The 25,575-nt window shown below is 60.1% G+C and overlaps 1 protein-coding gene across 1 annotated transcript; it reads right to left on the reverse strand.

The window, feature by feature from the left end:
• Positions 1 to 1,437: 1,437 nt before the first annotated feature.
• CLCN7 (chloride voltage-gated channel 7) lies at positions 1,438 to 24,818 on the reverse strand. Its single transcript, XM_063143351.1, has 25 exons — positions 24,671 to 24,818; positions 20,345 to 20,416; positions 19,846 to 19,920; positions 19,572 to 19,637; positions 18,915 to 19,047; positions 18,221 to 18,330; positions 18,004 to 18,084; positions 17,076 to 17,138; positions 16,404 to 16,487; positions 15,874 to 15,967; positions 15,268 to 15,332; positions 15,040 to 15,156; positions 14,455 to 14,509; positions 13,253 to 13,313; positions 11,899 to 12,037; positions 11,493 to 11,586; positions 8,688 to 8,857; positions 7,816 to 7,867; positions 7,232 to 7,359; positions 6,843 to 6,928; positions 6,094 to 6,226; positions 5,059 to 5,118; positions 4,066 to 4,242; positions 3,396 to 3,476; positions 1,438 to 2,967 (listed from the first exon to the last, which is right to left on the reverse strand). Exons 1-25 carry the CDS (start codon positions 24,782 to 24,784, stop codon positions 2,881 to 2,883), a joined length of 2,397 nt encoding a protein of 798 aa, XP_062999421.1. The 5' UTR covers positions 24,785 to 24,818; the 3' UTR covers positions 1,438 to 2,880.
• Positions 24,819 to 25,575: the final 757 nt, after the last annotated feature.

Here is a 25,575-nt window from a genome sequence, read left to right on the forward strand (position 1 = left end):
TCTGGCGCAGAATGCCACTGCCCCCCCCCTTTAGAGATGAGGCAACAAAGGACATGTCAGCCTTGCAAACGTATCCCAGCTCAGCTGCCCCGGCTTCCTCCAAGGAATCTGGCAGCCTGCATCTTGGGACGGACCAGGAGCCTCCTCTGCTGAGGACCCTCGGCACCATTCACACCGACCGACCCTGGAACTGGGAAAAACCCATTCAGGCCTGTGACTCAGAGAGTGAGCCGAGAGGCAGCGTCGTCATGGCGTGCTGTTTATGAGGAGGGCCTTCCAGAGTCCGCTTCTGTGCAGAGTCCACAGAATGGACACATGCAATTTCCGGTCCTCACACTCTCATCTCTTTACCAAGCGCGCTGTTGTCTGCCGTGGCCTTGCTAGCAACGTGGCCAGACACGAGGAGGCCCAGATCTCCACCACCAGCCACAGAACCAGCATGGCCATCCCTGCAAGGTGCAGGCCCCATGGGGACTCGGGGACCCAGTGGAGGCCAGGAAACGAACAGAAGGTGGTGTGGAGCTGACGCAGCATCCCTCCCTCTTGGCCAGCCCCGGCCAGCCCCTCTTGGCCTTTCCCGGGCGCCTGGTTGTCGCCAGGAAAGTCCTTTTGCCACACCAGAGCGCTGAGCACCAGCACCCCAAAGGCGTATCGCATGGTCTCCCCCCCCCTCAGGCGACAGTTCCGAGGGCGTCACGGCCGCTCCAGCACCACAGCAGCCGAGCGGCACCTTTGCGCTGCCGGCCACTCTGCCAAAGGTAGCCAGCCGGCCGGCCTCCCTGCCTGCCTGCAGTCGTGGCCGCAGCTCATGGGTGTCACAATGGGGCCACAGGGCAGCTGCTGGTTGCCAGGAGCTTCTGGCTCTCTCTCCTCCTCTCAATCCTGGACTTTGCCCGGCCAGAGAGCCCTGGCTATGGGAGCGGTATATAAGTGTAATAAATAAATAAATAAATAAATTCTTCAGGGTTGGGGGAAGGCAGGACGCCTGCTGGAGGGCGCCTGGGTCCCTGCCCTAGCCAGGCTGCAGTGAGGAAGATTCTGTCACTCCCAAGGATCATTGGAGGGTTGGAACTCCAGATCGCTTCCTGCTGGTGGCAGCGGCTTCTCCTCTGGGAGACTCTGTGGCTATGCACCTGCTGGATCAGGCCTGGGACAAAGCCACTTCCTAGCCCTGGCTAGCCGGCGCAGAGCCAGGATCCTTTCTTGGTGCAAAAGTGCTCTGAATTCTGGTGACGTTTTAGAGATGCGGAGGACACACGCGATTGGCTTTCTCCCTGTGCGCGTATTCCTGAACTAACTCCAGAGCTACAGATGTTTAAAGTCCCTCCTCTCTCTCTCTCACACCCACCCAGGACCAGTTCAATACCAGAGCTGTTGCAACAATGACAAGGATGCAGGAAAGCAGAGCGGAGAGAGGATGTATAAATAGGTGGTCTTTTTTATTTCAGCACAGAAGAACTCTCTCCCAGGTGCAGCTGCACACATCACCAAAAAGAGCAAAGGGGGCGGCAGGTGCCCTTCAGGTGTGGGGACCCTAAAACCAAGGCCCCTGGAGGCGAGGCCAGGGGGCAGTGGCCTGCCAGTTGCTGACCAACCTCATGCCCACGCCACGCGCCAGGCTCAAGGGAGCCCTGCTGCCCAAGGGGGGCTGCAATGCGTTCCTCCCCGCCTACGAGGGCAACAGCACCCAGAAGCACCCAGCAAGAGAGCAAGGCCCCGGCTCAGGCGGGAGGGCCAGGGGACGCGGAGGGAGGGCAGCCTGCCCAGAGTCCTGGCATCTTGCTGAACAGGTGGTCCTTGCCAAACTGCACCGGGATGGTTTCCTTGCAGCTGCTTGACCTCCAGGAAACACCCCAGAGATGGATGGGGAACCAGAGGAGGGAAGAGGCGGGCACAGCCCGTGCCTGAGAAGGGGGCTGCCAGGTTCAAGGTGAAAAAGGCCGGCTGTGCAGAAAAACGCTGCCTGTTTGCGGGGTGTGAGAGTGTGAAGAAGGAAGGGATCAGAGAGAGCCGTGTGCAGAGTCTTTGGACCAGTCAGGAAACTCTCCACCCAGGGGCAGCGGAGCAGGGCTTGTGTGAGGAGGAGGAGGAGGAGGTGTATGCAAACCCGGCATAAGCTCCTCAGTGGGGAGGGAGGCAGGGAGCTCCCCAAAACTCAGCTCGGAGTAGCTTTCCTCCGATGAGCTTCTAAATGAGGAGGTGGTGTGAGGAATTGGAGTCGGGGGGGGGGAGATCTCTGTGGAAGCACAACCCCCCCTATTCAGAACGGCTCAGCCATGCGCCTGACGGCGTGAAGAGATGGAGAAAGGGGAGCGTGGAGGGTGGTTGGCTGGCTTCATTTCATCCTTCGCATGCAGATCAGGCCCACCCACGTGAGCCACCGGGGGAGGGAAGCTGCCACGGATCCCAGAAAATGCCAGCAAGGGTTTGGGGGCAGCTTCTACACGCTGGGGCCAATCAGGCCAGGGCTGACGAGGCATCCTGGAAGGCACGCTGGGTGAGGATTGGGGCCTGCGCAGAACCAAGGGGAGGGGACTAGCCAGTCATGCACCGCCCCCCCCCCCCGGCTCAGGTCTGCCACAGAGATGGGGCCACCTGGATCTTCCGGAAGGCCCCTGCCAAAACCGCTACAGGCCCTTCCAGGAATCCGACCCCAGCGGAGCGCCTAGAGCCGGCTGTTGAGAGCGAGAGAGAGAGGAGACCCTTTCAGGAGTGGCCAAGGGGGTAGAGAGGCCAGGCAGCTGTGCAGGCAGCGCCACCGGCCGGGAGTTTGGGTTGGCACCTCCCTCTCAGCCTCGCCTCGCCAAGGCAGCGGCGCCGGTGCCAGGAGGCTGGCCAGTTCCTGAGGCAGACCGAGGCCTGCAGCCCCCGGGGGCGAAGTCACGTCTGTGCCAAGGGCACCTCCTCGATGCCTTCCTTCCCCAGCCGGTAACGGGCCAGATCCTTCCGGGTGACAAGCCCCACCACCTGCAAGAAGAGCGGGAGGCACACGGGGTCGGGAGAGGCACGAACGGATCCCAATGTCTTCAGGGGCAAGAGGTGAACACCTGGCAACAGGGAGAGCACTGGGGCCGGCTGCTGCATTCCTGCTTTGTTTGTGAGCTTCCAGAGATGGGTCGAATCCAGCAGGGCTTTTCTTATGTGCCTCTCCCAGGATGCTGCCAACGGGCGCATCTTGGGTGGCCAGCAAGACCAGACCGTTCTCCCAGGCAACTCTCTGGGGTCTTTCCTGGCCATACCTGGAGACACCAGGCATTGAACCCGGACCTCCTGCACAGAAAGCCAGAGCGCTGCCCCCAACCACAGTCCCGCTGCACCCCGCTGCCGTGCTGAGGGGGCTGGAGTTGCCCCCAGCGGCTCCTACCTGGCGCTCACTCACTCACTCACTCACTCACCTGGTTATGCTTGTCCACCACCACCAGATGGCGCAAGCCCAGGGCCCGGAACAACTTGAAGACCCTCGGGAGGGAGGCCTCCTGCAAGCCAGAGCACGAGCCACGTCAGGTGGGGGGTGGGGGAGACAGGCAGAGGCCCCAAGCAAAGGCAAGACCCCTCCCGCCCACTGCCCAGACACCAAACAGCAGCCACACGGGATGCCGGGACAGCCATGGCTCCCTACCCCCGCCCCTGGAAATGCTTGCAAAGGGGCAGCCCCGTCCCCCCGCACTCAGGATCCTCGTCCAGAGCAGCAGCCTGGGCTTTGACTCAAAGGAGCCGGTCTGGTCCAACCCCACAGCCCAGCAGCCCTGGCAAACAAGCCAGGCCCTAGCATCACGGCCAGGCAAGGGTCCAGGACACCCCCCCCCCAATTCATCCAGCCCCTCTGGAGTCTGTGTCCCTCTTCATGCCGGGATCCCTCACACACACCCCGTGCCAACGCAGGCGCCACCCCACCCCCCACCCAAGCTGGAGGACTGCAAGCTGGAGGGCAGAAGCCGAGAGGGTGATGGGCCCCAGGAACGCAGAAGGCTGCAGCCCCCGCCCAGACCCGGGGGGAGACAGCTGCTCCTTGGTGGCCACAGCATCCCTGCCAAGGGCCTCCCCCCCCCAGCCCCCCATTTCCACCTGTGGCACGGTGTATGGCGAGGGGTTCATGAACTCGGTCAGGTCCATCATGCACTCGCGCTCGTCCTGGGAGACGTGGATAGACTGGATGGGCGGGAAGCGGGGGTAGGCGTCCCGGAAGTCCTTCAGCTTCAAGCGGTGTTGCACCAGCGACAGGTTGGCCCGCTCCACAAAGACCTGCAGGCAGGCAGGGAGGGAGGCATCACCTCTGCAAGGGCAGCGAATGGGCAGCCCCCCCTTAGTCCCAAAGTCTGCCCCCCAGGCGTTGCCCAAAGGCCGGGAGGGCTGCGGTGCCTCTGCACAGCCACAGAGGGGTCTCGCGAGGCCTGGCTTCTGTCCTGCCACCTCAGAAGCAGCTCAGAGAGCCGATGCAAGGGGAGGACAGCGGCGGCAGCAGCGCCCAGAGCCCTGAGGCTAGGAGCAAAGGAAGAGCGACGCTCAGCACTCCCATCTCAAAGCCTTAAGAGCATCCAAAGAGCCCTGAGGCTGGATTGGACCCAGGGTCCACGTAGTCCAGCGCTCTGTTCACATAGGGGCCAACCAGCTGTCTATGGGATACCCAGAAGCAGGAGGTCAGAGCGACAGCACCCTCCTGCCTATGTTCCCCAGCAACTGAGGTATACAGGCTTGCTGCCTCTGATACTGGAGGTAACACAGCACCATCAAGACAGGAAGCCATGGACGCCCTTCTCCTCCAGGAACGTGTCCCGTCCCCTTCTAAAGCCATCCCAATGGGTGGCCATCACTACGCCTTGGGGTAGCAAATCCCATCGTCCGACTCTGCGCTGTGTGGAGATGCCCCTCCTTCCATGTGTCCTGAGTCTCCCACCCATCAGGCTCATGGGATAATGACCCCACTGGGTTCTAGTGTTATGGGAGAGGGACAGGAACCCCACCCCATTCTCCACAGCAGGCAGGATTTGGCCTTTTAGGTCCGGTGTAAGATCTGCAGTTGCCCTGCCCCTTCCCCCAGGGACCCTCTAGAAATCTTACCTTGTGCTTCAAGAGCACAATCAGCTGGGAGCGCAGGATCAGGCCCCGCAGGCCCACCATCTGCAGCAAGAGAGGTTTCCATTGGGATACAGAAGCGTTGTCCCCCACCCCTGTCCCAGGCAGATGGAGAGGAGAGTGGGGAGCAGGAAGATGCCAAAGAAGCAAAGCCAGAAAGGGGTGGGGTGGGGGACCCCCTCCCTCCTGTCTATCCTCCGGCCACCAACATTAATGGCTCTTAGGCGCCAGAGAAAAGGCCGTATTAAAAAAATAAATCGCTGTTGCTGCAATTGTTTTGACCGACGTGTTGACTGTTTGCTACCATTTTCTGGTTTTATTGATTGAAATGCATGTTGTAAGCCAGACTTCCCCAACCTGGTGCCCTCCAGATGTGTTGGGACTACAACTCCCAGTATCCCCCAGTCTAGAGGGCACCAGGTTGGGGAAGGCCAAAAATATAAGCCACCTTACAGACTTTTGCAATGCAAACATATTCAACAGAGCCTAAAAGTATTTTACTGAATTCTTGCAAGCGGTGTCCTGGTCTGGACCTGGGTCCGTTTGGCTCAGCCCCGACTACACTGGCAGCGTCTCTCTGGGGTTTTGCCACAAAGTACAGATGCGCCGAGCATGGCGGAGAAGCCTTCACTGCCTTTCCCTACAAGCTGCTTGCCTGGCCTCAGGGAGCACGACCCACCCCAGAGCCCTTGAAGCCCAGAACGCTCAGCTAGGCTTCTTGAACCTGTGGCTGAGCGCAGAATCGCTCCCTAGAGCCGCCGTTCTCTCTCTGGGTCCGGGGAGCTACAGACACGCCTGGGCAGGGATGGGAGGTAAGCGAGCCGGGCAGTGCGTGGAATGGGTTGCCTGGCTCCGTTTCGGTCAGGAGACCCTCCCAGCGTGATGTGACATTGCCGAGGACAGGACCAGGACCGTCCGCAAGTTGAGCAGGGGCTCTGCCACCAAGGGACACCCTCCCCCCATTTCTACTCTGAGAATGTGGGGTGCAAGCACAGAGGCTCCCAGGCCAGCCTCACCCACCTGGTCACCCCCCGGGATGCTCTCCACCACTGGGAAGCCGTTGTGGCTGGAAGACGGATCGCTGAGGACATCCACCACGACCCCCACTTTCTCAATCGTCCGCAGGCAGGTGACCGGGGTGCTCATCACTTCTCTGTGGCGGCGGGGTGGGGGGGAGGCAGGGGGGAGAGGAGTGAAGCACACACAGGTTGAGGCTTTGGCCCACAGCGGGGGCGATTCAGGCGCCTCACAGTTCAAACTCAAGGCTCAGGGCACCCACACCAAGGATACAGGCTGCCCTTTGTAAAGCGGACAGCAGCACAATGTGGAAACAGTCAAGGGATGCGCGGACAAGCTGCTGGGGCCGGTGTGTGTGTGTGTGAGCATTTGAGAGGGGAGCTCCAAACCCAGGTGCCATAGGGGGTCAGGGGCAGCCCAGCCCAGGGACCTCCCCTGTTTATCAGGCAGGAATCGTCATGGCTCCCGGCCCGGCAACCAAGAGCACCGTGGTGGCCAATCATGTTGCTCTTCACTCCACCCCCAGCACAGCTCATTGGCCGATGGCGGTCTCCTCTTCCCCTCTATTCAGCCCCCTTACCTCTGACGAACAGCAGATCGCCCAACTCCCCAGCCCCAAAGTCTCCTCCGGTAGCCCAGATCCCAGCCGAGAGTGAGCAGCTCATGCAGAGGGAGGGAGGAAGGGAGGGAGGGAGGGAGGGGCAGGCAGTGGGCTGCCAGTGGAGGAGCCCTGGCTGAGTCTGCCAGCCTACCTGGCCGTGAAGGAGTGCGAGGCGACGGGGGCCTCCCAGTGCAGGAAGGGGACACTCTGCAGCTGGATGTGCATGTCATACAGGCCCTGGAGAGGCACCGGAAGGGAGTGGGGGGACAGAGAGAGACAGAGATGGACCGTGAGCACAGGGCCTGCCTGAAGCGAGAGAGCCGCAGGTCTTCCGAGGGATGCCAGGCCTGAGCCCCAGCGACCCGTTCTAAGCGCACGAGCGAGGAGCTGGAAGACCCCGGCCTCTGGGCCTTGGCACACGGCCCTGCCCTGCAAGGCTACTGGAAGAACGACCCAAACCACGGACAGACTGTGGCCGTAGCACCATGCAAACGCTATTATAAACACTCCTGGCGATGGGCCACCTCGTGCGCTCCCTACCTCCACGAAATAATCCCCCACGATCTTGGCCGTCATCAGCACCAGCATGATGGGGAAACCGTACGTGACGTTGCCCGTGGCCTCCATCATGATCACCGTCAGGCTCAGAGTCATCCTCACGATCCCCCCTGGGAAGACAAGCAGTGATGGCAGTGCTCATGTTGCAGCAGCGGCAGCACATGCACACCGCCCCGCTCTGACTGGCGGCTGCTGCTGCTGCACATATCCCTCCGCCTGCTTTTGGGGCTGCCCCCTCTCCCCTACTTTGGAACTCTGGAGATTTGCCAAAGGCAGAGCCTGAACACCTTCCAGAAGGGGTGTGAGACATTTCTATTCAAGCTGGCTTTAAGGGGCAGGAGGAGGAGAAAGCAGCATGGTTACTGGGGTTGTTCCTAGCCTGACCCACAAGTCCTGCTAGATAAATAAAACAAATCGTCTGCCGCTTCCTTTGAAGGAACGATCAAGCAAAGAGCAAATGCTTTTTGCTACGGACAACTGAACTTGCCCGGCCTGTCTAAGGCAGAGCAGCCCACTTCCTGCCTCCCAATGGGCCGCTGCCCCCCACCCCAAAGTCCACGACTCACCCAGCTGTGCTGCTGCTCCCATCAGAGCGTATTTCCCCGGGTCGGCCCAGATCTGAAAGTCCAACACACGAGCGATCACCTTGCAGGTCCTGGAAAGGGCTCTCTGGTCCAGCCCCCCTCCCCAGAGGAATGCACCCAGAACCTCAGGGCTGGGGGAGAAATCCACCCCACCGGGGGTCCCCTGGTAGCCATCCCACTCGGCCTGGCCATGTGGGGATTCCCGCCTCTGCTTCAGTCCCCATTTTGAGAGGCTGAAGTGCCTCTTCGGAGGCCCAGTGGCTGGCAGGAGGCGGCTTAGGCTAAAACATGCGGGCATTCCGGCCTTGCCCCCTTTCTTTACCTTTGCCCCCCACCTTGGCCTCCAGCTCCCCACTGGCAAAGGGCCCCTGAGAGCTCTTCTGAAGCAGAATTTGCCCCCAGTTGGAAGAGATCCAACCTCCCCTACCCCCACATTTTACACCCTGGGCACCAGTAACTGATCAGCAGATCCCATCCTCTAGGGCATCAGAGCGTGGCCCCGGGGGTCAGAGGGCAGGAAGACCCCAAGGCCCTTGGAGGGCAAAGGACAGGATCCGCTCACCAGGGGCTGGAGAGCAGCTGCAGGCTGAGCTGCAGTCAACGTCTGGCTTGTCCCTGGCCCAGAGACCTCTGGGAAGCCACGGCCCAGGCCTCTGCTGCTGTCTCGGGGCTCAGCAGGGCCCCCTTCTCTCCAGCCCAGCCGCTCCGCCCCCTTCCCCTTCGCCTCCCTCCCTCCCTCCAAGCAGGACGTTGCACTCCGGGAGACTTCCTCAGGCCGTCAGCTGGGAAGGCTCCGCGGGCCAGATCCCTGGAGGCACCGAGAGCAGCACCCCAAGAGCAGAGGGGGGGCTTACCCAGCCCCTGGTCACGTGGGACAGGCAAATGCCAAAGAGGCGGCCCCAGGCAGCGCCGATCAGCAGAGAGGGGATGAAGACGCCCGCGGACACCGTCAGCCCGTAGGTCCAGCACGCCAGGAAGAAGTACATCAAAGTGAACATCCCCAAGGTCATGGGGTCATAGGTGCCTGGAAGGAACGGGGTGGAGGGAGAGAGAAGAGCGTCACTCCCCCTAGGCCTGGATCGGGAGCCAGCTTCCATCAGCCAACAGGCCCAGAGGCCACCTTCTACCGGTGGAAAACTGAGGCAGGTTTAGGAATACACAGGACTCTTCACCAAAAAGAACAGCAAGGTCGCTGGTCACACCAACCAAAAGCTGGACATTCGCTACGAAGAGTTGTAATAATTTCCAGAGAGGGAGCCATGTTAGCCGGTTGCCGCAAAACATCGAGTCCAACCCCCTGCTCAATGCAGGAATCCACCTTAAAGCATCCCTGACAGACAGCTGTCCAGCTGCCTCTTGAAGGCCTCTAGTGTGGGAGAGGCCACAACCTCCCTAGGTCACTGGTTCCATTGTCGTACTGCTCTAACAGTCAGGAAGTTTCCTGATGTCCAGCTGGAATCTGGCTTCCTTTAACTTGAGCCTGTTATTCTGTGTCCTGCACTCTGGGAGGATCAAGAAGAGATCCTGGTCCTCCTCTGTGTGACAACCTTTTAAGTATTTGAAGAGTGCTATCTTGTCTCCCCTCAACCTTCTCTTCTCCAGGCTAAACATGCCCACTTCTTTCAGTCTCTCCTCATAGGGCTTTGTTTCCAGACCCCTGATCATCCTGGCTGCCCTCCTCTGAACACGCTCCAGCTTGTCTGCATCCTTCTTGAATTGTGGAGCCCAGAACTGGATGCAATACTCTAGATGAGGCCTAACCAGGGCCGAGTAGAGAGCTCTGTTGTTTATGAAGAGTTGGCAATGCAAAAGTTTGGATTCTCGGATCATCCTCATAATGGGGGTTCTTCTGGACCTGGTCTTGACTTTGGGTGCCCTGTGGTCCAGCATTCCCATTTTTTAGGAAGGCATTCAATATGTGATTTTAACTTGCTGTTCATAATCTGTCTTTTTTGGGGGGAATATTTTAAATGTTTTGACTGCTACTGTGTTATTTCTGCAATGTTTTTGCGTTTATGTTGTCAATTGAAAGGATGTTTTCAATTGTACAGTTCTTTATTTGCTGTTATTATTGCTAGCTACCTCAAATTCCTAGGAGAAAACACTGGGCATAAATGTTTACCATCTCTATCGACCGTCGCCAGTGGGGTTCATCTACTTTTCTGTACAGTGCTGCATGTCAGGGCATAAAGCCACGACCCAAAATGTACTACCATGATTTCCATTTGTAATTCACGCAGCAGTGCGAGTTTCAGACAAATATGCCACTAAGCCTCAGGGTTCCTTACCGTTTACGCCAGATTATGAATTCTTGTATAACCACTCAACTAACCCAAACTGTGCAGATACAAGTTCCTTCACGTTTGTTTTGTTTTAAAACCGAATTGTTTTATTAATGTTTAAATCTTTGTCATACGATGCCTTAAACCTCCTTTTGAGAAAGCCATCTAATGAACGCAATTATTAAACAACTAAATGAATAATGCACCCCTAAAGCACAGCCAAAGGAGTCGTTGAATACTGTGGGGAAAAGGGACGCTGCCGTTCCAGTAGCTCTGAAACAGGAAACCTTTCAGCCACTGCTCTCGCTCCAGTGGGGAAACTGCAGGTGGCAAAATTCTCCCCAGCAATGCGGAAAAGCCCACAGGCCCCAGCAGCCGCCTCCTAGAACTGAGGAGCTGGAATTGGAAGGGGAGATGCCGTCCTGCACGCTCTGGGCATCCACTTAGTGGTTCTCCAGGCTAGGGCAGTTTCCAGTGCAGCGGCCTTTTCCGGCCCCGCCTAGAACTCAGGATCACGGCCAAGACTGTCCAGCGCAGCCAAGGCCGGGTGACGATCTGAACCCAGGCCTTCCCGGCCCAAAGCCCAGGCAGCCTCTGCCGCTCCTGTAGTTGTGAGACCCCCTCTCCCACAGAGACGGCCCTGGGCCTGGGAACGAGGCCCGGGCTGCCTCAGACGAAAGCACCACGTGCGTTAAGTTGTCCACCTTGAAGCGCATCCCAGGCCGGACCCCGGAGCGCTATGAAAAAGGATCCATTGCCTCAGTTCGTCCCATACGTCCAAGGAACATCAGGGAAAGCCATTAAGGGGAGAGAAGCCAAGGGAAGCTGCAAGCCCTCCTCGCCCCCATCCTCTCTCTCGAGGCTGGCTGTTCCAGGATTTGGGGGCTGGATGGAGGAGAGGGGGGGACAAGTGGTGAGACCCCCTTCCTCGGACGCTTACAGGGATACCCCGGCCCAGCTGAGGATGCCTCCCTGGCACGAAGGGAGAGGTTGAGCCGCTGGGGCCGTTCAGAGAGTAGCTTTAGGGGGGCATCAAACCTTCCAAACTGGGGGGAGGGGCAATCTTGCTCAAGCCAGGGCCCCCAAGTCCATTTCGGAGAAGCTCTGGGGTGGATGCTAATGTGGGCGGGGCCAGGGGCTAAGGAGGCGGGGCCAAAATGCCAGTCTACTTTAGCCAACCGCTCTGCCTGCAAGGGAGCCTTGGGAAGCCTTTCATCCTTTGGCATGGGGGGAGGGGGGACCCGCAAGGCCAGGCAAGAGGGGAGGGCAAGGCTTAGGTACCCCAAGAGAGCAGGCCTGGGAGGAGGCACCTCTGCGTTAAAGGAGCAGGAGGCAGAGACCCTCCCTCCCTCTCGGCCTGGCGAGACGCTGACTGACCTGGAGGGTCGTGGAAGAGGCGGACGACGCTCTTCTCGGGAGTGTTGAAGAAGGCGGCAGCCATGGAGTTGTATTCCCCGTCGGGACAGAAGAGCTGGGAGGGGGGGCAGAGAAGGCGGCGGCCTCCTGTCACTGTGTGAGCGATGAAGCCGGCCAAAGCCGGAGATGTCTGCCACCCCCTCTCTCTCTGCCAGGGGCGCTGGGCCTCTTTCAGCCAGACAGGAGACCTCCCAGCGACTGACAGTCAGAGGAAAGGGGGCGAGACCATTCCGGCCCACGGGCCTGAGGTTCAGCTGCCCCCCTCCCCACAGCACTCCCCGCCCCCTCCCCATGCACACCCACACACCCCCATGCCCAGGGCCCCTCCAGCAGATGCCGCCCCCCGGTGGGCCCGCTGGCTCCCTACCTGGAGCGGGTAGGCCATGCTGTTGCCCTGTAGAGGCTGGCAGTCTCCAGAGGTGTAGATCATGACAAAGGCCACAGCGGCCGTCACGGCCCCCACTAGCATGGCCTCGATCACCTGCAGGCAGGGGCGGTGGATGTACCTGGGGAAGCAGGGGTCAGGCAGAAGGGTCAGGGGCCGGGCCGGGCTGGGCCGTCCTCACCCCCAACACAGAAGAAGAGCGGGGGAGTGCACGAGAGCTGTGCACAGCCGCCGGCACGGCCCCTCCGGCGCAACACCGCCTCCGCGGAGGCTGCTCTGGCGCAGAGCTCAGGACCTCGTCTCATTTGCGCTCACAGAGGAACACTGTCGGCTGCCGCCACATTGCAACTTGTCTGTAATTAAACACTTTCCCCACGACACAGCAGCCCTCGCTCAGGGGCTCGGTGGGCGCTGGAGCGGACGAGCCGGGGACGCCCAAGTCGTCCGAGCACCAGAAGCTGCCTGGCCCCGTGTCCACGCTCGGTGGTCTCCTCTGGGAGGCAACCGCTTTGTGGGGCCTCCGGCAGGGACAGGGCTTCCCCAAAACTTGGCGCTGCTGGGCCCTTTCAGTGGGGAGGCCCAAATACAAGTTCAAACCCAGGAGGTGGCCATAAGCAGCCATCAGAAGCACCGTTGCAGCGCTTTGGCAGCCGGGGAGGCGAGAGGCGCTCGGAAGCCCCCAAGATCAAAGGCCTCCTTCTCACCCATCGAACAACGCTCTCGAAGCAGGGCTGGACTTCTGTGCAACCAGGCCAGAGCGAGAGAGCGCCATCGCAGAGGCTAAGGAGGCAAACCTCCGCCTGTGCTTCATCCCCTTAACTTTTCAAGAGGCTCTTGGCCTTGCACCGCCATGCGCGCACGCACGCACCCACGTGCACGCCCACGGAATCCCCGAAATGCAAGTCCTAAAAAGGAGTCCCTCCCTGCGTTTCTCCAGGCCTGGCTGCTTGCGACTGTGGTGGGTGGCTGCAGGCTGAGCTCCTTCCAGTCAAAGCGACCCTGCGCCAAAGGGAGCCACCGGGGAAATGAGCGGCGGCCAGTGGTAGTGCAGACTTGGAAAGGAGCAAAGGCAAAAGCAGGCGGCTGGCTGGATGGACGGACGGCATTCAGCCCACGCGGCCTTCCTCTGGCGTTCAGAGGGGTGTGTGGTTCAGCTACAAGGGCTTTGGAAGTGGCCGGGCTCCAAAGGCTGGAGCTCAGCGATGGAGCAGGACTGGGCGCACGTCCTCAGCCCCCTTCCGCCTGGGCGTTGCAGACGCCCGCTGCGAATTTCAAGGCCGGAATTTTGTTCTCCTTGTGCCAAAGAGCCAGGAGTGTCGCTCCGCTGGGGTCTCACCTGATTCGGAACATGGTCAGCCAGTAGTTCAAGGCGTTGAACATGGCTCCGAGGATCCCACCTGCAGCCAGGAGGAAGTGGGAACGTCCGTCAGAAGGGCCCCAAGTCGGCCGCAGGTGGGCGGGTGCCCTCTGCTCACACCCCCGGCCAAGGGGGCCACACGAGCACAGTGTGGAAGGCAGGGGCCCCGCACCAGCCGTGAGCCGGGGGGGGGGGAAGCGAGGTGAACAGGAAGGAAGCCTGGGAGGTGGCCGACAGTGGCCAGCTGAAGTGTCTCCCTGGGGCAGCAGGGTCAAAGGAGAAAGGGGATTACTTTAAAGCAGCCCTCTCCAACCGGGCACCCTCCATCATCCCCGGGCAACGCACTGGAGGGCCCCAGGTTCAGGAGGGCTGCGGCTGAGGACGTCCCGCCCCCTCCCCACAGCCTCTAGGGCTCCAGGTCCACAGGAAACATCACTGCGCGAGACAGGAAGGGCAGAGTTGGATGCGGGGGCTGAGGAGGAGGAGGAGGCCGTCAGGGGAGGGAATTTTGGCCAGACGCTCCATCCTGTGTGGAACTGCAGACGAGGCATGCCAGGGTGGGTCATCAGCAGAGCAGGGTTGGATTTTGCCCTGTGGAAAAAGCGCTGCCACGGAGCCTGGTGCCCAGTGCAGCTTCTGCTGATAGCAGCAGCACAGCGGCAGCGCCCCCCACCCCCACCCCAATGCGACGGGTTAGCAATGGGCAATTGGGCCCCCCGCATGACGCCCGGCAGCGGCTCCTGGTGGGACTGGTGAACCCTTTTCAGTCGGAGGGCTGAACTCCAGCCTGGGAAAGGTCTGGGTGGCCACGCTCCATCTGTGGGTGTCAAAGGGGACTCTTGCCTAGCTAGCAGGGCAAATTGCTGCACCTCTACTCCGAGTAAGCAGGAAGTCCTCCCCTCGGTCAGCAGCTGGTCAGAGGCAGCAGCCAGCCTGGGCGCCTTTTCCAGGGCCCCGCGAGGCAAAGCTCTGCTCTCTGATCAGCTGCTGACTGGAGCTGGGGCTTTTCTCGGCTGGGCCTGGGGAGAAGCTGGCCGGCCGGAGGAGGAGCCTCCCTGGGACGGCCGTGACCCACGGGCCGGGGAATTCTATCCCCCACTTTAAAACTTTCCAAGTCTCTGGTAGCAAAATCAACAGGAAGGTTAATTGGTTCTGCAGACACGCCTCAACGGGGTCCTTACCCACCACGCCGATGAATATGAAGATTGGAATCTCTTGGATCGTGTAGCCCATTTTCTGGGGGGAAGGAAAGAAAGCAACGTCGGTGAGAACTACGGGGATCGTGGCGGCTGCAGCAACACTGGCCGCGGACCCGGTGGCACCACAGTCAGGCAGCTGGGGTTGTGCATCATCCCTGCCCCCCCCCCCCCGTTCCAGCTTAACCCAGCGGCCACAGGATCGCTCCACCCAACCGCAAATCCCTGTCAGGTTCCACACGGGAGTCTAGCCAAGGCCTGACTTTCCCACAATCAGCTCAAAGTGCAATTAAAATGGTGGTTTCCCACAGCACATGGTGCGGCGCGATGCCCCCCGACAACGGCCGCCCACGGCCAAGAGCCTCGGGTAAGCCTTGGCTCAGAAGCCAGAGCTGCTCAGCGAAGGCTGCTCCCAACGCTCATTAAAAGCCTCCGGCTGGCAGGACCAACGGGAGCCGCCACTGTGCGCTTTGAAGAGCCCAACAGGTCAGGGCTGGCAAAGGGTAGAACAAATGAACTGCTGGGCGGCAGCAGGTAGGCAACTACTGGAGGAGGCGCGGCGGCCTTTACCTCGGAATCAAACCTGCCAAAGTTGATGAGGCCTGGGCTGGAGAGGTCCCACGGGTTGCCCTTGTAAATACTCAGAATGGAGTTCAGGGTGAAGGTGGAGATCATGGAGGCAAAGAACTGGGGAAGAGAGGAGAGGCCAAGAGGGAGCTCGTCCGGCGCCTGAGTGCCAAGGCCGCCCACTCCCCTCCCCTCTCCACCCCCCAGGACCGCCCCCCGCCCCCCACTCACAATCCTCCACGTCAGGAACTGGTTCCAGAAGGACGCGCCTTCCTCCAAGCTGAAGAGGACGCCACCTGCCCGAGGGAGAGAGAGAGAGAGAGAGGGTCGGTGAGCCCCGGGCAGGAGCCACGTTCACCCCGGGCCAGGAAATCTGGCTGCACTCGGGCTTGGCTACGCTGCGGGAGCACAGCCCGTGCCCACCAAGGGGGTGCCAAGGACTGGGCCCGTCGAGCCCTGGTCGGGGGGTTCTTCCAAGGCAAAGCCCCCACGGGGTCCCCCACGAAGACCCCACCAGGCAGAAGCTGCTCAAGGGCTCCCCTCCCAGTCAGACACCCAGGGACACCCAGCTGCAGCCCAGCCTCTTTGATCAGTGTGGTCCAGGAAGGGGCCGCCTCCTGACCGATGCCCGTGTCCTTGGCTTTGCCAGGGGTGGGCAAAGCCCCTCCTGCCCAAGCAGCTTGCTGAGTGACCCCACCTACCCCTCCACCCAACAGACGTGGAAAGAGCCAGGGAGGGGGGCGCCCCAGTGAGATGGCCGGAGCCTCCCGTCTGGGGAGAGGCATTGCAGCAAGTAAAGGGCCACAGTCCAGAGGCGGAGAACTGGAGGTGCTTTACCCACGGGGGCCCCAAAGGCAGCCGAGACCCCAGCAGCAGCGCCAGCAGAGACAAAATCCCGCTTCTCCGTGTCTCTCCGGAAGTATTCAAAGATCTGAAAGCAAAGAAACCCCAGAACTGATCAGGACTCTGGCTGCAAGTAGCCTGCAAATGCGCAAAACCCTCTAGATCAGCGGGACAAAGTCCCTGGGCCCCAAGGGCCGAGTGCGTATTTGCTTGGTTGACCTTTTGCAATACAAAATTAGAACACACACGCAAGCCGGGGGATTCCCTTGCTAGTGCTAACTGGGGAAAGCCCAGGGTTTCTCTCGCCAGCCAGCCGACGGAACCCCCTCCCTGACCCCCACGCTCTCATCAGGTGCAGGGCCAGGCAGCTGCGCCTGATGAGGGGACTACCACTAGCCCCGAGGACCACCACTAGCCCACCCTGCGGGCACTGGATTCACAGCTCAGCCGGCGGCAGGCTCCTAGCTCCGGAAAGAAACCCAGCACCCTCCCCTCCCCTGCAGCACGGAGCGTGGCCCACTCACCTTGAAGTCCCTCTTCAAAGAAGTCGATCGCCCTTGAGAAATGCCAGCTGCAATGACGGCCCCGGAGTGGATCATGGGTCCTTCCTAGAAGCAAGAGAATCGAGGGGCGTGGAGGGGAACGCCAGCAGCCGCTGGGCAGGAGGGTGCCCGGGGCTCCCGCCTGGACTAGCCCCCCTGCCCCACGGCCTCGGGGCACAGCAAAGGGGCAGCTTGCCAGAGGGGCAGATCCTTTTCTTCCTAAAAGGCATTTGCTTCAAGGGCAGAATGTGCCAGGGCAAGGGGGGGGGGGCAGTCAGGCCCTGGCATGCTCAACCCCAGGCCAAACCTGGCCGGCCTGCGGTCCCAATCCAGCCCTCTGGGGCGCCTTCCCCTGGCCTCCCCCCAAGGCTGATTGTTTGGTGGATTCTGCGCAGTACCCCCTCCCCCCCATTCTAAAAGTCCGAATTGCCTCCCCTACGGGATGGGAGTCAGAGGCATGAGTCCATCCGACTCCTGAGATGCTACAAGGAGGGGGAGGGGGGGTCTGATGGAAGATGCTCAGGAAGTGAGAGGCAATGAGAGAGAGAGAGAGAGAAACTCCCAGGCTGCAACGCGAAACCACCAGGAGCTGGGATTGCTCAACAGGGAAGCGTCCGGCTCTCCCTGGCGTTTCTTCCTTCCCGTCCTCGTTACCTTCCCCACGGCCAGGCCTCCGACCACAGAGAAAATCACGCCACAGACTTTCACCACCAGCGTCTGCAAGGGAAGAGCGCCAACAGCTGCCATTTGCAGACAAACACGGGCCTCATCCGCTCCGTCACTCACCACTACTTGAGATGGCGCAAGACAGGAGAGCCCAGGGCAGCCCCCAAGGGCCCCGCCGGAAACGCTTCCACACTGAGCAATGTGCGCGCTGCGGGGAGAGGGAGGGGGGCCGGGACCCGATCCGCTCCTTCCCCAGCCTCACTTCGTTTTGTCAAGACACACACACACACACAGAGCATTGCTACTTTGAGAAACAGTTTCGGCCAAAAAGGTAATATATGTTTTTCGAAAATGAATCCAAGTAAAGTTCTAAGATAGGCTGGATCGCTTCACAGCTCTGCATTCTGGCTCAGACCGCCAGAGGCCGGTGGGCTGGACGGAGAGCCCCCCAAAGTTTCATCCGGTCTGTGGGCCAGAGGTCCCTTCTCCCTGCCTAACGCAGCTCACCGCTTTCTGGCCCCAAAGCCCAGGCTGCCAAGCGAGGCCAGCAGAGGGCGTGGAGAGGCCAGGAGCGCGTCCCCTGGGGGGGCTCCAGCTAAGGCCCCCTCCCATCCCATCCAGGCCCACAGCTGCCAGGCTCCAGCTCTGCTTTGAATGCCTGACCCAAATCCACCCCTCTAATCTCTTGGGAAGAGAAGCGGCAGCGCCCAGCGCCAGGCCAGGCCTCCCGAGCAGGGCATGCGGGGGGATCTGGCTGGCGACGCAGACTCAGGGCGTTCGAGGCCAGCGCTGCTGGGCTTTGGGGGCGCCGATCCCTGGTGTGGAATTCAGCCCCCCGGCGGCTGATCAGCAGAGTGCGGGCGAACTCAGGTCTCCCCAGGGTGCCACCGGCCGTCGCGCCTCCTCCTTCGCTTACCTTCAATCGAACCACGTGAGGGATCTTCACCCCGTTGAGGTAACACTTGATCTGAGGAATCCCGCTGCCAGCCGCCACAGGCTGCAAAGACAGAGAAGCCGGGTCCATCTCCTGAACATACCGGGAGCCCCGCTGCTCACGAGAGCCAGGCTGGCCCTGGGGCCCCGGGAGGAGAAGGAGCCTCAACAAGGGGGGAGACCGGGGGTGGGGGGCGCACCTCGATAAAAGCGACGATGATGGAACCGGCCATGACAAAAGCTGCGTTCAGGGTGGCCCAGAGCAGGAGAGAAAAGGACAAGCCACCACTCTCCGTGAACCTGTCAATATCTGGAGGAAAGCCGTTTAAAAAAACCACACACACACACACACCCCAGATACCCAGCCATAGATTTGGGGGAGATGCTGTGTTAGCAGAACCACAGAATAGCAGAGTTGGAAGGGGCCTCTAAGGCTATTGCTTCCACTGAAGCGGGGGGGGGGGGAACCAGCAGGCCTGGAGGACCCCACAGTTTGGAGACTTGCAAGAGATCTTTAAGAAAAGTCCTCCAAAGAGGGACGTCCCCAGAGGGTACTTAGTGCCCCCATCTGCCCATGGAGGGCTGACTGTTGGGAAGTGGGGTGGGGGACAGAAAACCAAGCAGGGCAGGGCTTTGGAGGAGGGGGGCTGCCTGGCACCTGGAACACAAGCACCCCGTCGCAAGGGCAACGTTTTTCACCCCGGCCAACTCTCATGCCTCTGGGGTTGTGGGGAGAGGTCTTTATTCAAGAACAAGAGATGCACTTTCAAAAAGCTTTTTAATGGGGAGAATTCAAAAGACTGCCCCCCCTTGGGATGGGGGAGGGTGGGCCCACTTCCGGCCCCGCCTTCGCTACGGCCACCCAGGATGCAGCCGGGCCAGCTCAAAGGATACTCCCCTTCACCACTTTGTACTTCAGCCCGGCAAAGTATTCCACCACAATGTCAATGAAGCACGCCACAAGGCCGGTGAAGATGCCAATCATGGCGCAGATGACCCAGCGCCGGATCTCCACCGTCCGGAAGGCCTGCGATCAAAGCGTCCCCGTCAGAGGCCTCAGACCACACCCCTGGCCTGCAGACAGGCAGGCAAGCGCGCGTACCCCTCCGTTCCACAGAACGCGGGACTGGGCCCAGAAATCTCAGTGATCGTTTCTAAAACGCAAGCTTCTAGACCTCGTGCCACAAAGACGTGCTTGAAACTAGCGCAGAGCAATGCCTACTCAGACCTCAGAAGGCGGGGCGGGGTGGGTGGGGTGCGAAATCCACCTCCAGTGGTGGGGGCAGGGCTTCGGTCGCTGGCGCGGACGCCTCAGCCCCCCCGCCCCACACCGGAGCACCGCAGAGCAGATGCATGCAGAATTACGCAAGGCAGGAGACACCATACAGGGCGCACGGCTAAGGCAGCTGGCCCCAACCGAGGCCCCCCCGGCTGCGCTGGACTCCCACCCCCACCAACACTGGTCTGACGTGTGGAGGACTCTGGTGCTGGTGGACGAGTGCCGAGGGGCCCTGGGTTCAGGGCCTCCGCCCGGCAGAAGTGTAGACTCACGGTGTGGTGAATGCGTTTCTCCTCCTCCAGGAACAGCTGGTTCTCGCAGTTGTCGTAGTCCAAGCTCTGAAAGCCGCAAGAGGAAAGGGAGGCCTGGGCTCGGGAGCAGGACACCACCCCAGTCCCCTGCCACCGGCTCGGGAGAAGATGGGCCGAGCCGCAGCTCACGAGAAGCCAGGCACAGCGGCCAGGATCGGGCCGCCTCAAGGGCGGCATCACGGATCATGATCTCCCGGCGAGATCCCGGGACGGCCGTCCGGCTGGGGCCGCTCACCTCATACTTGAGAGAGAGGAGCTTCTCCGTGTGCGGGATCTCGTTGGGGCGGGGGGGCTCAGGAGCATCCATTTCCTACGAGACACAAACCCCCTGCACTGAATGTTGCGAGGCCAAGCAGGGCTCGGGCCAAATCCAGTCCTGCCAGGGCCCCCCCCCACAGGCCAGGCCCCCTGCCTTCTGCCCGTCTTCCTCCCCCATTCTAAAAGGCTGGGAGGCTTCCCTCCGCTCCTGGCAAGGAGGGCTGAGAGCTGCACTGTGCCAGCGGTGCTTTGCGTTTCGGCAGCACTTGCTTGGCCTTTGGTCCTCCCCCTCCCCCCCCCGCCTCAGAGAAACTGCCCCTGCCCCTCAGGCTGAATGGGCCTCCTCAACCCTGCCTGAGCAGTTCCTGGGCTGGGGGGACAAGATGCCCTTCCCCAGTGGCACTCCTTGATTGCCACGTGGCCATTGCTACTCGAGGGGGGGACACTCACAGCCCCAGCTCCACAGCCTCACTCACAGGTTCATGGTTGTCGTCCAGATCCACGTTGCTCAGGCGTCCCAGGCGCGAGGAGGAGGAGGAGGGCGTGAGCTGAGGAGGCAAAGCAAGGGGCAGGTCACAGCAGTCAAAGCGCGCTCTCTCTCTCTCTCTCATCTGTCTGTCTGGGCACAACGGCTTAGGAGAAAGAGCCACAGTCCCCCTTCTAGCAAAGAAAGGCACGTGAAGCAGTGTAGCCTGGCAGCGAAGAGCCTGAGCCACAGGTCAGAACACCCCCCTGCCCACCCCTGGGCCCAGTTCAGATCTTCAGATGAAGAGACCAAAGGAGGCGTGAAGGAAGGCGAAAGAATGAGGAAAGAGCAGCGTTCCCGTTGACATCGCCTGGGGCGCCTGGTTAGGGCAGAAAGGGGATGGATGGCAATAAACCCCAAATAACCTCCTGGGGGTACCAAATCCAAGGGAAAGAGGAGCGTCAGCAGTCACGGGAGGCAGCGGAAAAGCTGCACCCACAAAGACGGGCAGGAGGGAAGGGCGGGATTTCCACCTTTCACAACGGAACTCCTCGCGAAGAAGCCCACAGGCTCAGGGCCGCTCGGTCCGAGAGGCTGCCTCACTTCCTCTTGGCAGCTCTCCACCGACCAACACTGGCGCTCAGGGCCAGGGAGGAAGCCGGCAGGAGGCCCCATGCGAGCCAGAGCACCCTGGAAAAGACCTCGCCGGCGCCCCACCCCCACCCCCCGCCACAGGGCCCAGGCCCAACCTCCCCTCCGCCCCCACCTCTTCGATGCACCGTAAATGGTTGTGGCAAGGGGTGGTTCAGCATCACCAGCGCATACCGGGATGCAGTGCGCCACAGATGAAGCCTTAAGGACCAGAACCGCCTCCGCTGCCTCCTCCTCCCATATGAACCTGCTGGCATGTTCACATCATCCTATGAAGCCTCTCTCTGGGCACCCCCAACTTAAGTGGGTCAGTGGCAGCAGCCTCAGCCACGGCCTTTTTAGTGGTGGCACCAAATCTTATGCCTCCCAGAGCCAGGCCAAAAGCTTTGAACGTATTTTTTTTATCTAGGCTTTCTCATGTTGAGATTGGCTTTATTCTGCTGATCTGTTCTGGTGTCCTGCTGCATTTACTGCTGTTTTGATTCCCTCCCCCCTTTTCTTTTCCCTTTAAACATCTTTATATTGATCTTAAACATTAATTGCAAGCCACCTGGAAAGTTGTGGAACTCAAGGGAGGCGCATGACAAGGGCCTTGAATGAAACCAAAGGCACACCGGGCCCGAGGGGCTGCACGGTTGTTCAGCGGCTGCCTCCCCTCTCCCCTCCCCCGTGGGATGAAGGCAGGGCGACACCGCAGCCGCCCAACGCCCTTGAGAGAGAGAGAGGGGTGGTGGTGAGGGGCCCGCCAGCTCCCACCAAGGGCCACCCAAGGCCTGGTTAGCTGGCAAGGCCTGGAAAGAGGACTCGAGTCCCCCCCCCCCCGCCTCACAGCAGGTCACCCCAAGAGCAACGGCTTGACAGGGCCGCAGGCCAGGAGGATTCCCAGCACTTCCTTCCGGAACAGCTCAGAGCGGCCAGAACGAAGGAACTAAAGCCAGGGACAGAGCACCAGCCTCAATGGGGGGCGGGACAGTCTCCCATTCTTGAACGCGCACTGTTTGGGGGAGGCCCACAGGGCAGGCGGCGTGCAAAGGCCAGGTCCATGTTCGGTCTGCCTGACCATTCGCCCCGAGAGAACAATTCAGCTTGGACCCTGAAAGAACCGAAGAGCAGCCCTGAAGCACTCCGTCCACCCAGTGGCCAAGTAGCTGCTGACCAGGGACCCACTAGCAGGCCTTCAAGAGGCAGCCGGACGGCCGTCTGCCAGGGATGCTTTGAGGTGGATTCCTGCATTGAGCAGGGGGTTGGACTCGATGGCCTTATGGGCCCCTTCCAGCTCTACTATTTTATGGTTCTATGATCTGGTGCAACAGCACCCTCCCACCCATGTTCCCCAGCAACTGGGGGTATATAGGGTCCATCTAGTCCACGTGGCCATACCAGCTGCCAGTGGGGAAGCTCCGGGCAGAGCAAGAGGGCCACGTTCTGCCTCCTTGGAACGGCTGACTTGATGCGGGGCCACCCGTATGTCTCCTCTTTCCACAGAAGGCGCCTTCAGCCTTAGCATGTGACATTCCAGAAGAGAATGAAACCCTTGATTCGGGGGGGGGGGGGGGTTGGCCCAGAAAAAGCTCCCAGGGTTGCCATATTCCGCCACTGGGTCAGGGTCCCAGGGCTGCCATATTCCGCCACTGGCTCAGCCACATCAAACTCTGGCAAGAAAGGCTCAAATGCTTTGAGTTTAGAGCACGATTTGAGACGGGGAAAAGCCCCAGTCTTCACAAGGCCCACCTTTCCGAGGAGCTGCCAGCCACTCCGTGGGGCGGCCGCATGGGCGGAGATTCAGGCTGCTCTTCAGAATGTGCAAAACAACAGCCTCAGCCCCAGCCCCAGCTGTGAGGTTGCCCAGGAAATGGGGAGCTTGACCAAGGGCCTGGAGAGCAGCTGCTGGTCAGACAGGCAATAAGGACCTACAGGCACAACCAGGCTGACTGGGCAACTTTGGACGCTCCGGCCTCCCTTCGAGCATCATGACGAAGAGCAAAGGGAATGATCCTGGGCCTGTTAAGGCAGGAAAAAAGCCCCCCCCCCCCATTCCCCGCCTGCCCCGGCCAGCGTGCCAGACTTTGTTCGGACTAAACAGGCGCGGGATTGGGCCCTTAAAAATCCATGGAGCAACCTCTGGGCAGATGAAGTCTCATCTTGACAAAACCTGAGCAGCCTCCCGTGGCTGTGGATGATAGGAGATGCACTCCCTAAAACATCTGGCCGGCCTCAGGGTTGGGGAGATCTGAACTGGGACCATTTCTTTGGTCAGGAGGAAGATTGGGGAAGGCAGGCTGGGAAGGGAGCTGGACAACCATCTGTCAGGTATGCTTTGAGGTGGATTCCTGCACTGAGCGGGGGGGTTGGACTCGATGGCCTTATAGGCCCCTTCCAACTCTACTATTCTATGAAGACTGGCCCAACAAGGGAAGAACCACACCGGCTCCTGCCTCCCCTGCTCCTAGAGGAAGGAGGGGGGCTCAGGATGCAAAACGCTTGGACCGGAGCCCCCCCTCCCTTCTGGCAGCCGCTACACTGTCCTCAGGCAGCTTCTCTTCCATCACCCAAACCGCAGCAGCCCCAGACGGGCGGGAAGTGGACGCCAGAAGAGCCGCCCCAGCAGCTGGGTCAGGCCCAGGGTCCATCCAGCCTAACCTTCCCGTCACACAGTGGCCAACCGGCTGCCCACGGGAGACCCACACGTGAGACATGTGTGCTGCAGCACCCTCCCAGCTGTGCTCCCGGTCAACTTCACATCCAAACCTCCACAGAAGCCACGGCTGCCCCATGAGCTGGCTCCGATCCTGAAGCCCCCTGCTGAGCCCAGGAAAACCACACAGTGTGAGGAGGCTGGCCAGGCCGGGCCAGGCACCCCTGGGCTCACACAGAGCACTCTTTTGCCGCGCCGCATGCCAGAGAAGCCCCCTGCCACTCCGCAGGATCTGCTCGGAGGACCACCCCAGCCCAGGGTGCTCTGGAGCTGCGCTCTGCAGAGTCCAGCAGAGATTTCTTGCCTCCCCGGCTCTTACGCCCCCCCCCCACATCACGTCTCCTGCCCTCCTCCGTCCTGCCTATAGCTTGGGCCACTGGTGTCCTACTGCGTAGGTGGTGGGCCCTGGAGTGCGCACCAGGCAACGCGTCCTGAAGGTGGGCATCCCTCCCCAAGGTGCAAGTGGCTAGTTCTCAACGAGGGAGAGGTGCTGGAGTCCAACCCCGCCTGGCAGTCCCATCTTCTGACCAAGATGCCACAGCTCCTGCACCCCCTGCCCTCATAGCTGAGGGGAAGGCACTCTGCATATGCTCAAGGCACTCTTGTGCTGCGCATTTCATAGCTGAGCCTCGGGATTGAGGAAGAAGTGGCAACCACTGTTTTTGTAACTGAAGCCCGCTCTTCTCAAGGGATCTACTCTGAGTAGAACTTACACTGGATGCCCCCCATGGCCTCTTTGTCCCCCCCCCCCCCCAAAGCACACGCGGCGCGAGGAGCAACCTGGAGCCGCGCCCAAGCTGAGGGCAGGCCGGGGAGCCGGGAGGGCCTCCGGAACCCCCTCCCGGCTCTGGGCGCCCTCCGTGGATGGGCGGGGCCTCTCTCTCTTTCTGCCCCGGGAAACGCGCTTTGGACATGCTCAGGAGCACTGCCCACCTACTCTCGGTTAACCTGCGGCGGGGCCGACGCCCTGGGGGCCCATCCAGCGCTCACCTGCCGGGGCGCGGCGGCTCCGCCCGTGCCGTTGAGCAGCGGCGTGGACTCGCCCGGGCCCTCCTGCTCGCTTTCTCGGCCGGACCACGACACCTTCTTGGACACGTTCGCCATCTCCCACCCGGCCCGCGGAGACAGGAGGCCGGGGATGCGCAGCAGCAGCAGCAGTCATGTGACCCGTCGGCAGCTGGCAGAGGCACGTGACTGCCCTCCCTCCCTCAGCATCTTGGGAGTTGTAGTCCCGGCGGTATAGTCTTCTCTATGCATTCATCCCTGGGTAGTTCTTATCACTTCTATGCGTTTTAGTGTTGATATTATGTCATTCTTTTTTTGTATGTTTATATTTTAATACTTTTCTTTTTTTATTTAAATTTTTATTCTCTTATTTTTGTTTTTGTCTCGGAGTTTCTATTATATTTATTTATTTATTTATTTATTTATTACATTTCTATACCGCCCAATAGCCGAAGCTCTCTGGGCGGTTCACGTATTTACGTATGGATTCAATGTTGTGTGGCATATTATTATTATTCTTGTTGTTATTATAGATTAGAACTTCAAAATCCACGAATCAGAACCTGATGCAAAAAAACACACATTTAGAATGGATTTATTTATTCAAAATAGTTATATACCACTCCCTTCATTGTACCAGGATGGTTTACAAAATGTGTTAAACCATTTTTTAAAAAATCCTAATAAAACTACAACAAACTGCAATGGAAAAAGGCATATAAGATACATAAAATCGGCAGCTGCACCACCTGGCTTCATAAACCCCATTTAAAATGCTTGGGGAAACAAGTATGTATTGACCTGGCGCAGAAAAGGGACGCAGCCCTCTCTCCCTTGATATTTATTTTATTTCTTACATTATATCCCATTTTCCCCCTCTTGCAAGGAAC

This window comes from Elgaria multicarinata, chromosome 17 (genome assembly GCF_023053635.1).
Source record: "Elgaria multicarinata webbii isolate HBS135686 ecotype San Diego chromosome 17, rElgMul1.1.pri, whole genome shotgun sequence".
NCBI classification, from domain to species: Eukaryota; Metazoa; Chordata; class Lepidosauria; order Squamata; family Anguidae; genus Elgaria; species Elgaria multicarinata.

Excerpts from the sequence above, each read along its gene's own strand:
- CLCN7 (XM_063143351.1), bottom strand. The coding sequence starts at position 24,784 with ATGGCGAACGTGTCCAAGAAGGTGTCGTGGTCCGGCCGAGAAAGCGAG. Across the intron at positions 19,638-19,845 it reads TCCTCTCTCTCAAGTATGAG|AGCTTGGACTACGACAACTG; the intron begins GTGAGCGGCCCC and ends TGCGGCTTTCAG. Across the intron at positions 15,157-15,267 it reads AGTTCCTGACGTGGAGGATT|TTCTTTGCCTCCATGATCTC; the intron begins GTGAGTGGGGGG and ends TCTCTTCCCCAG.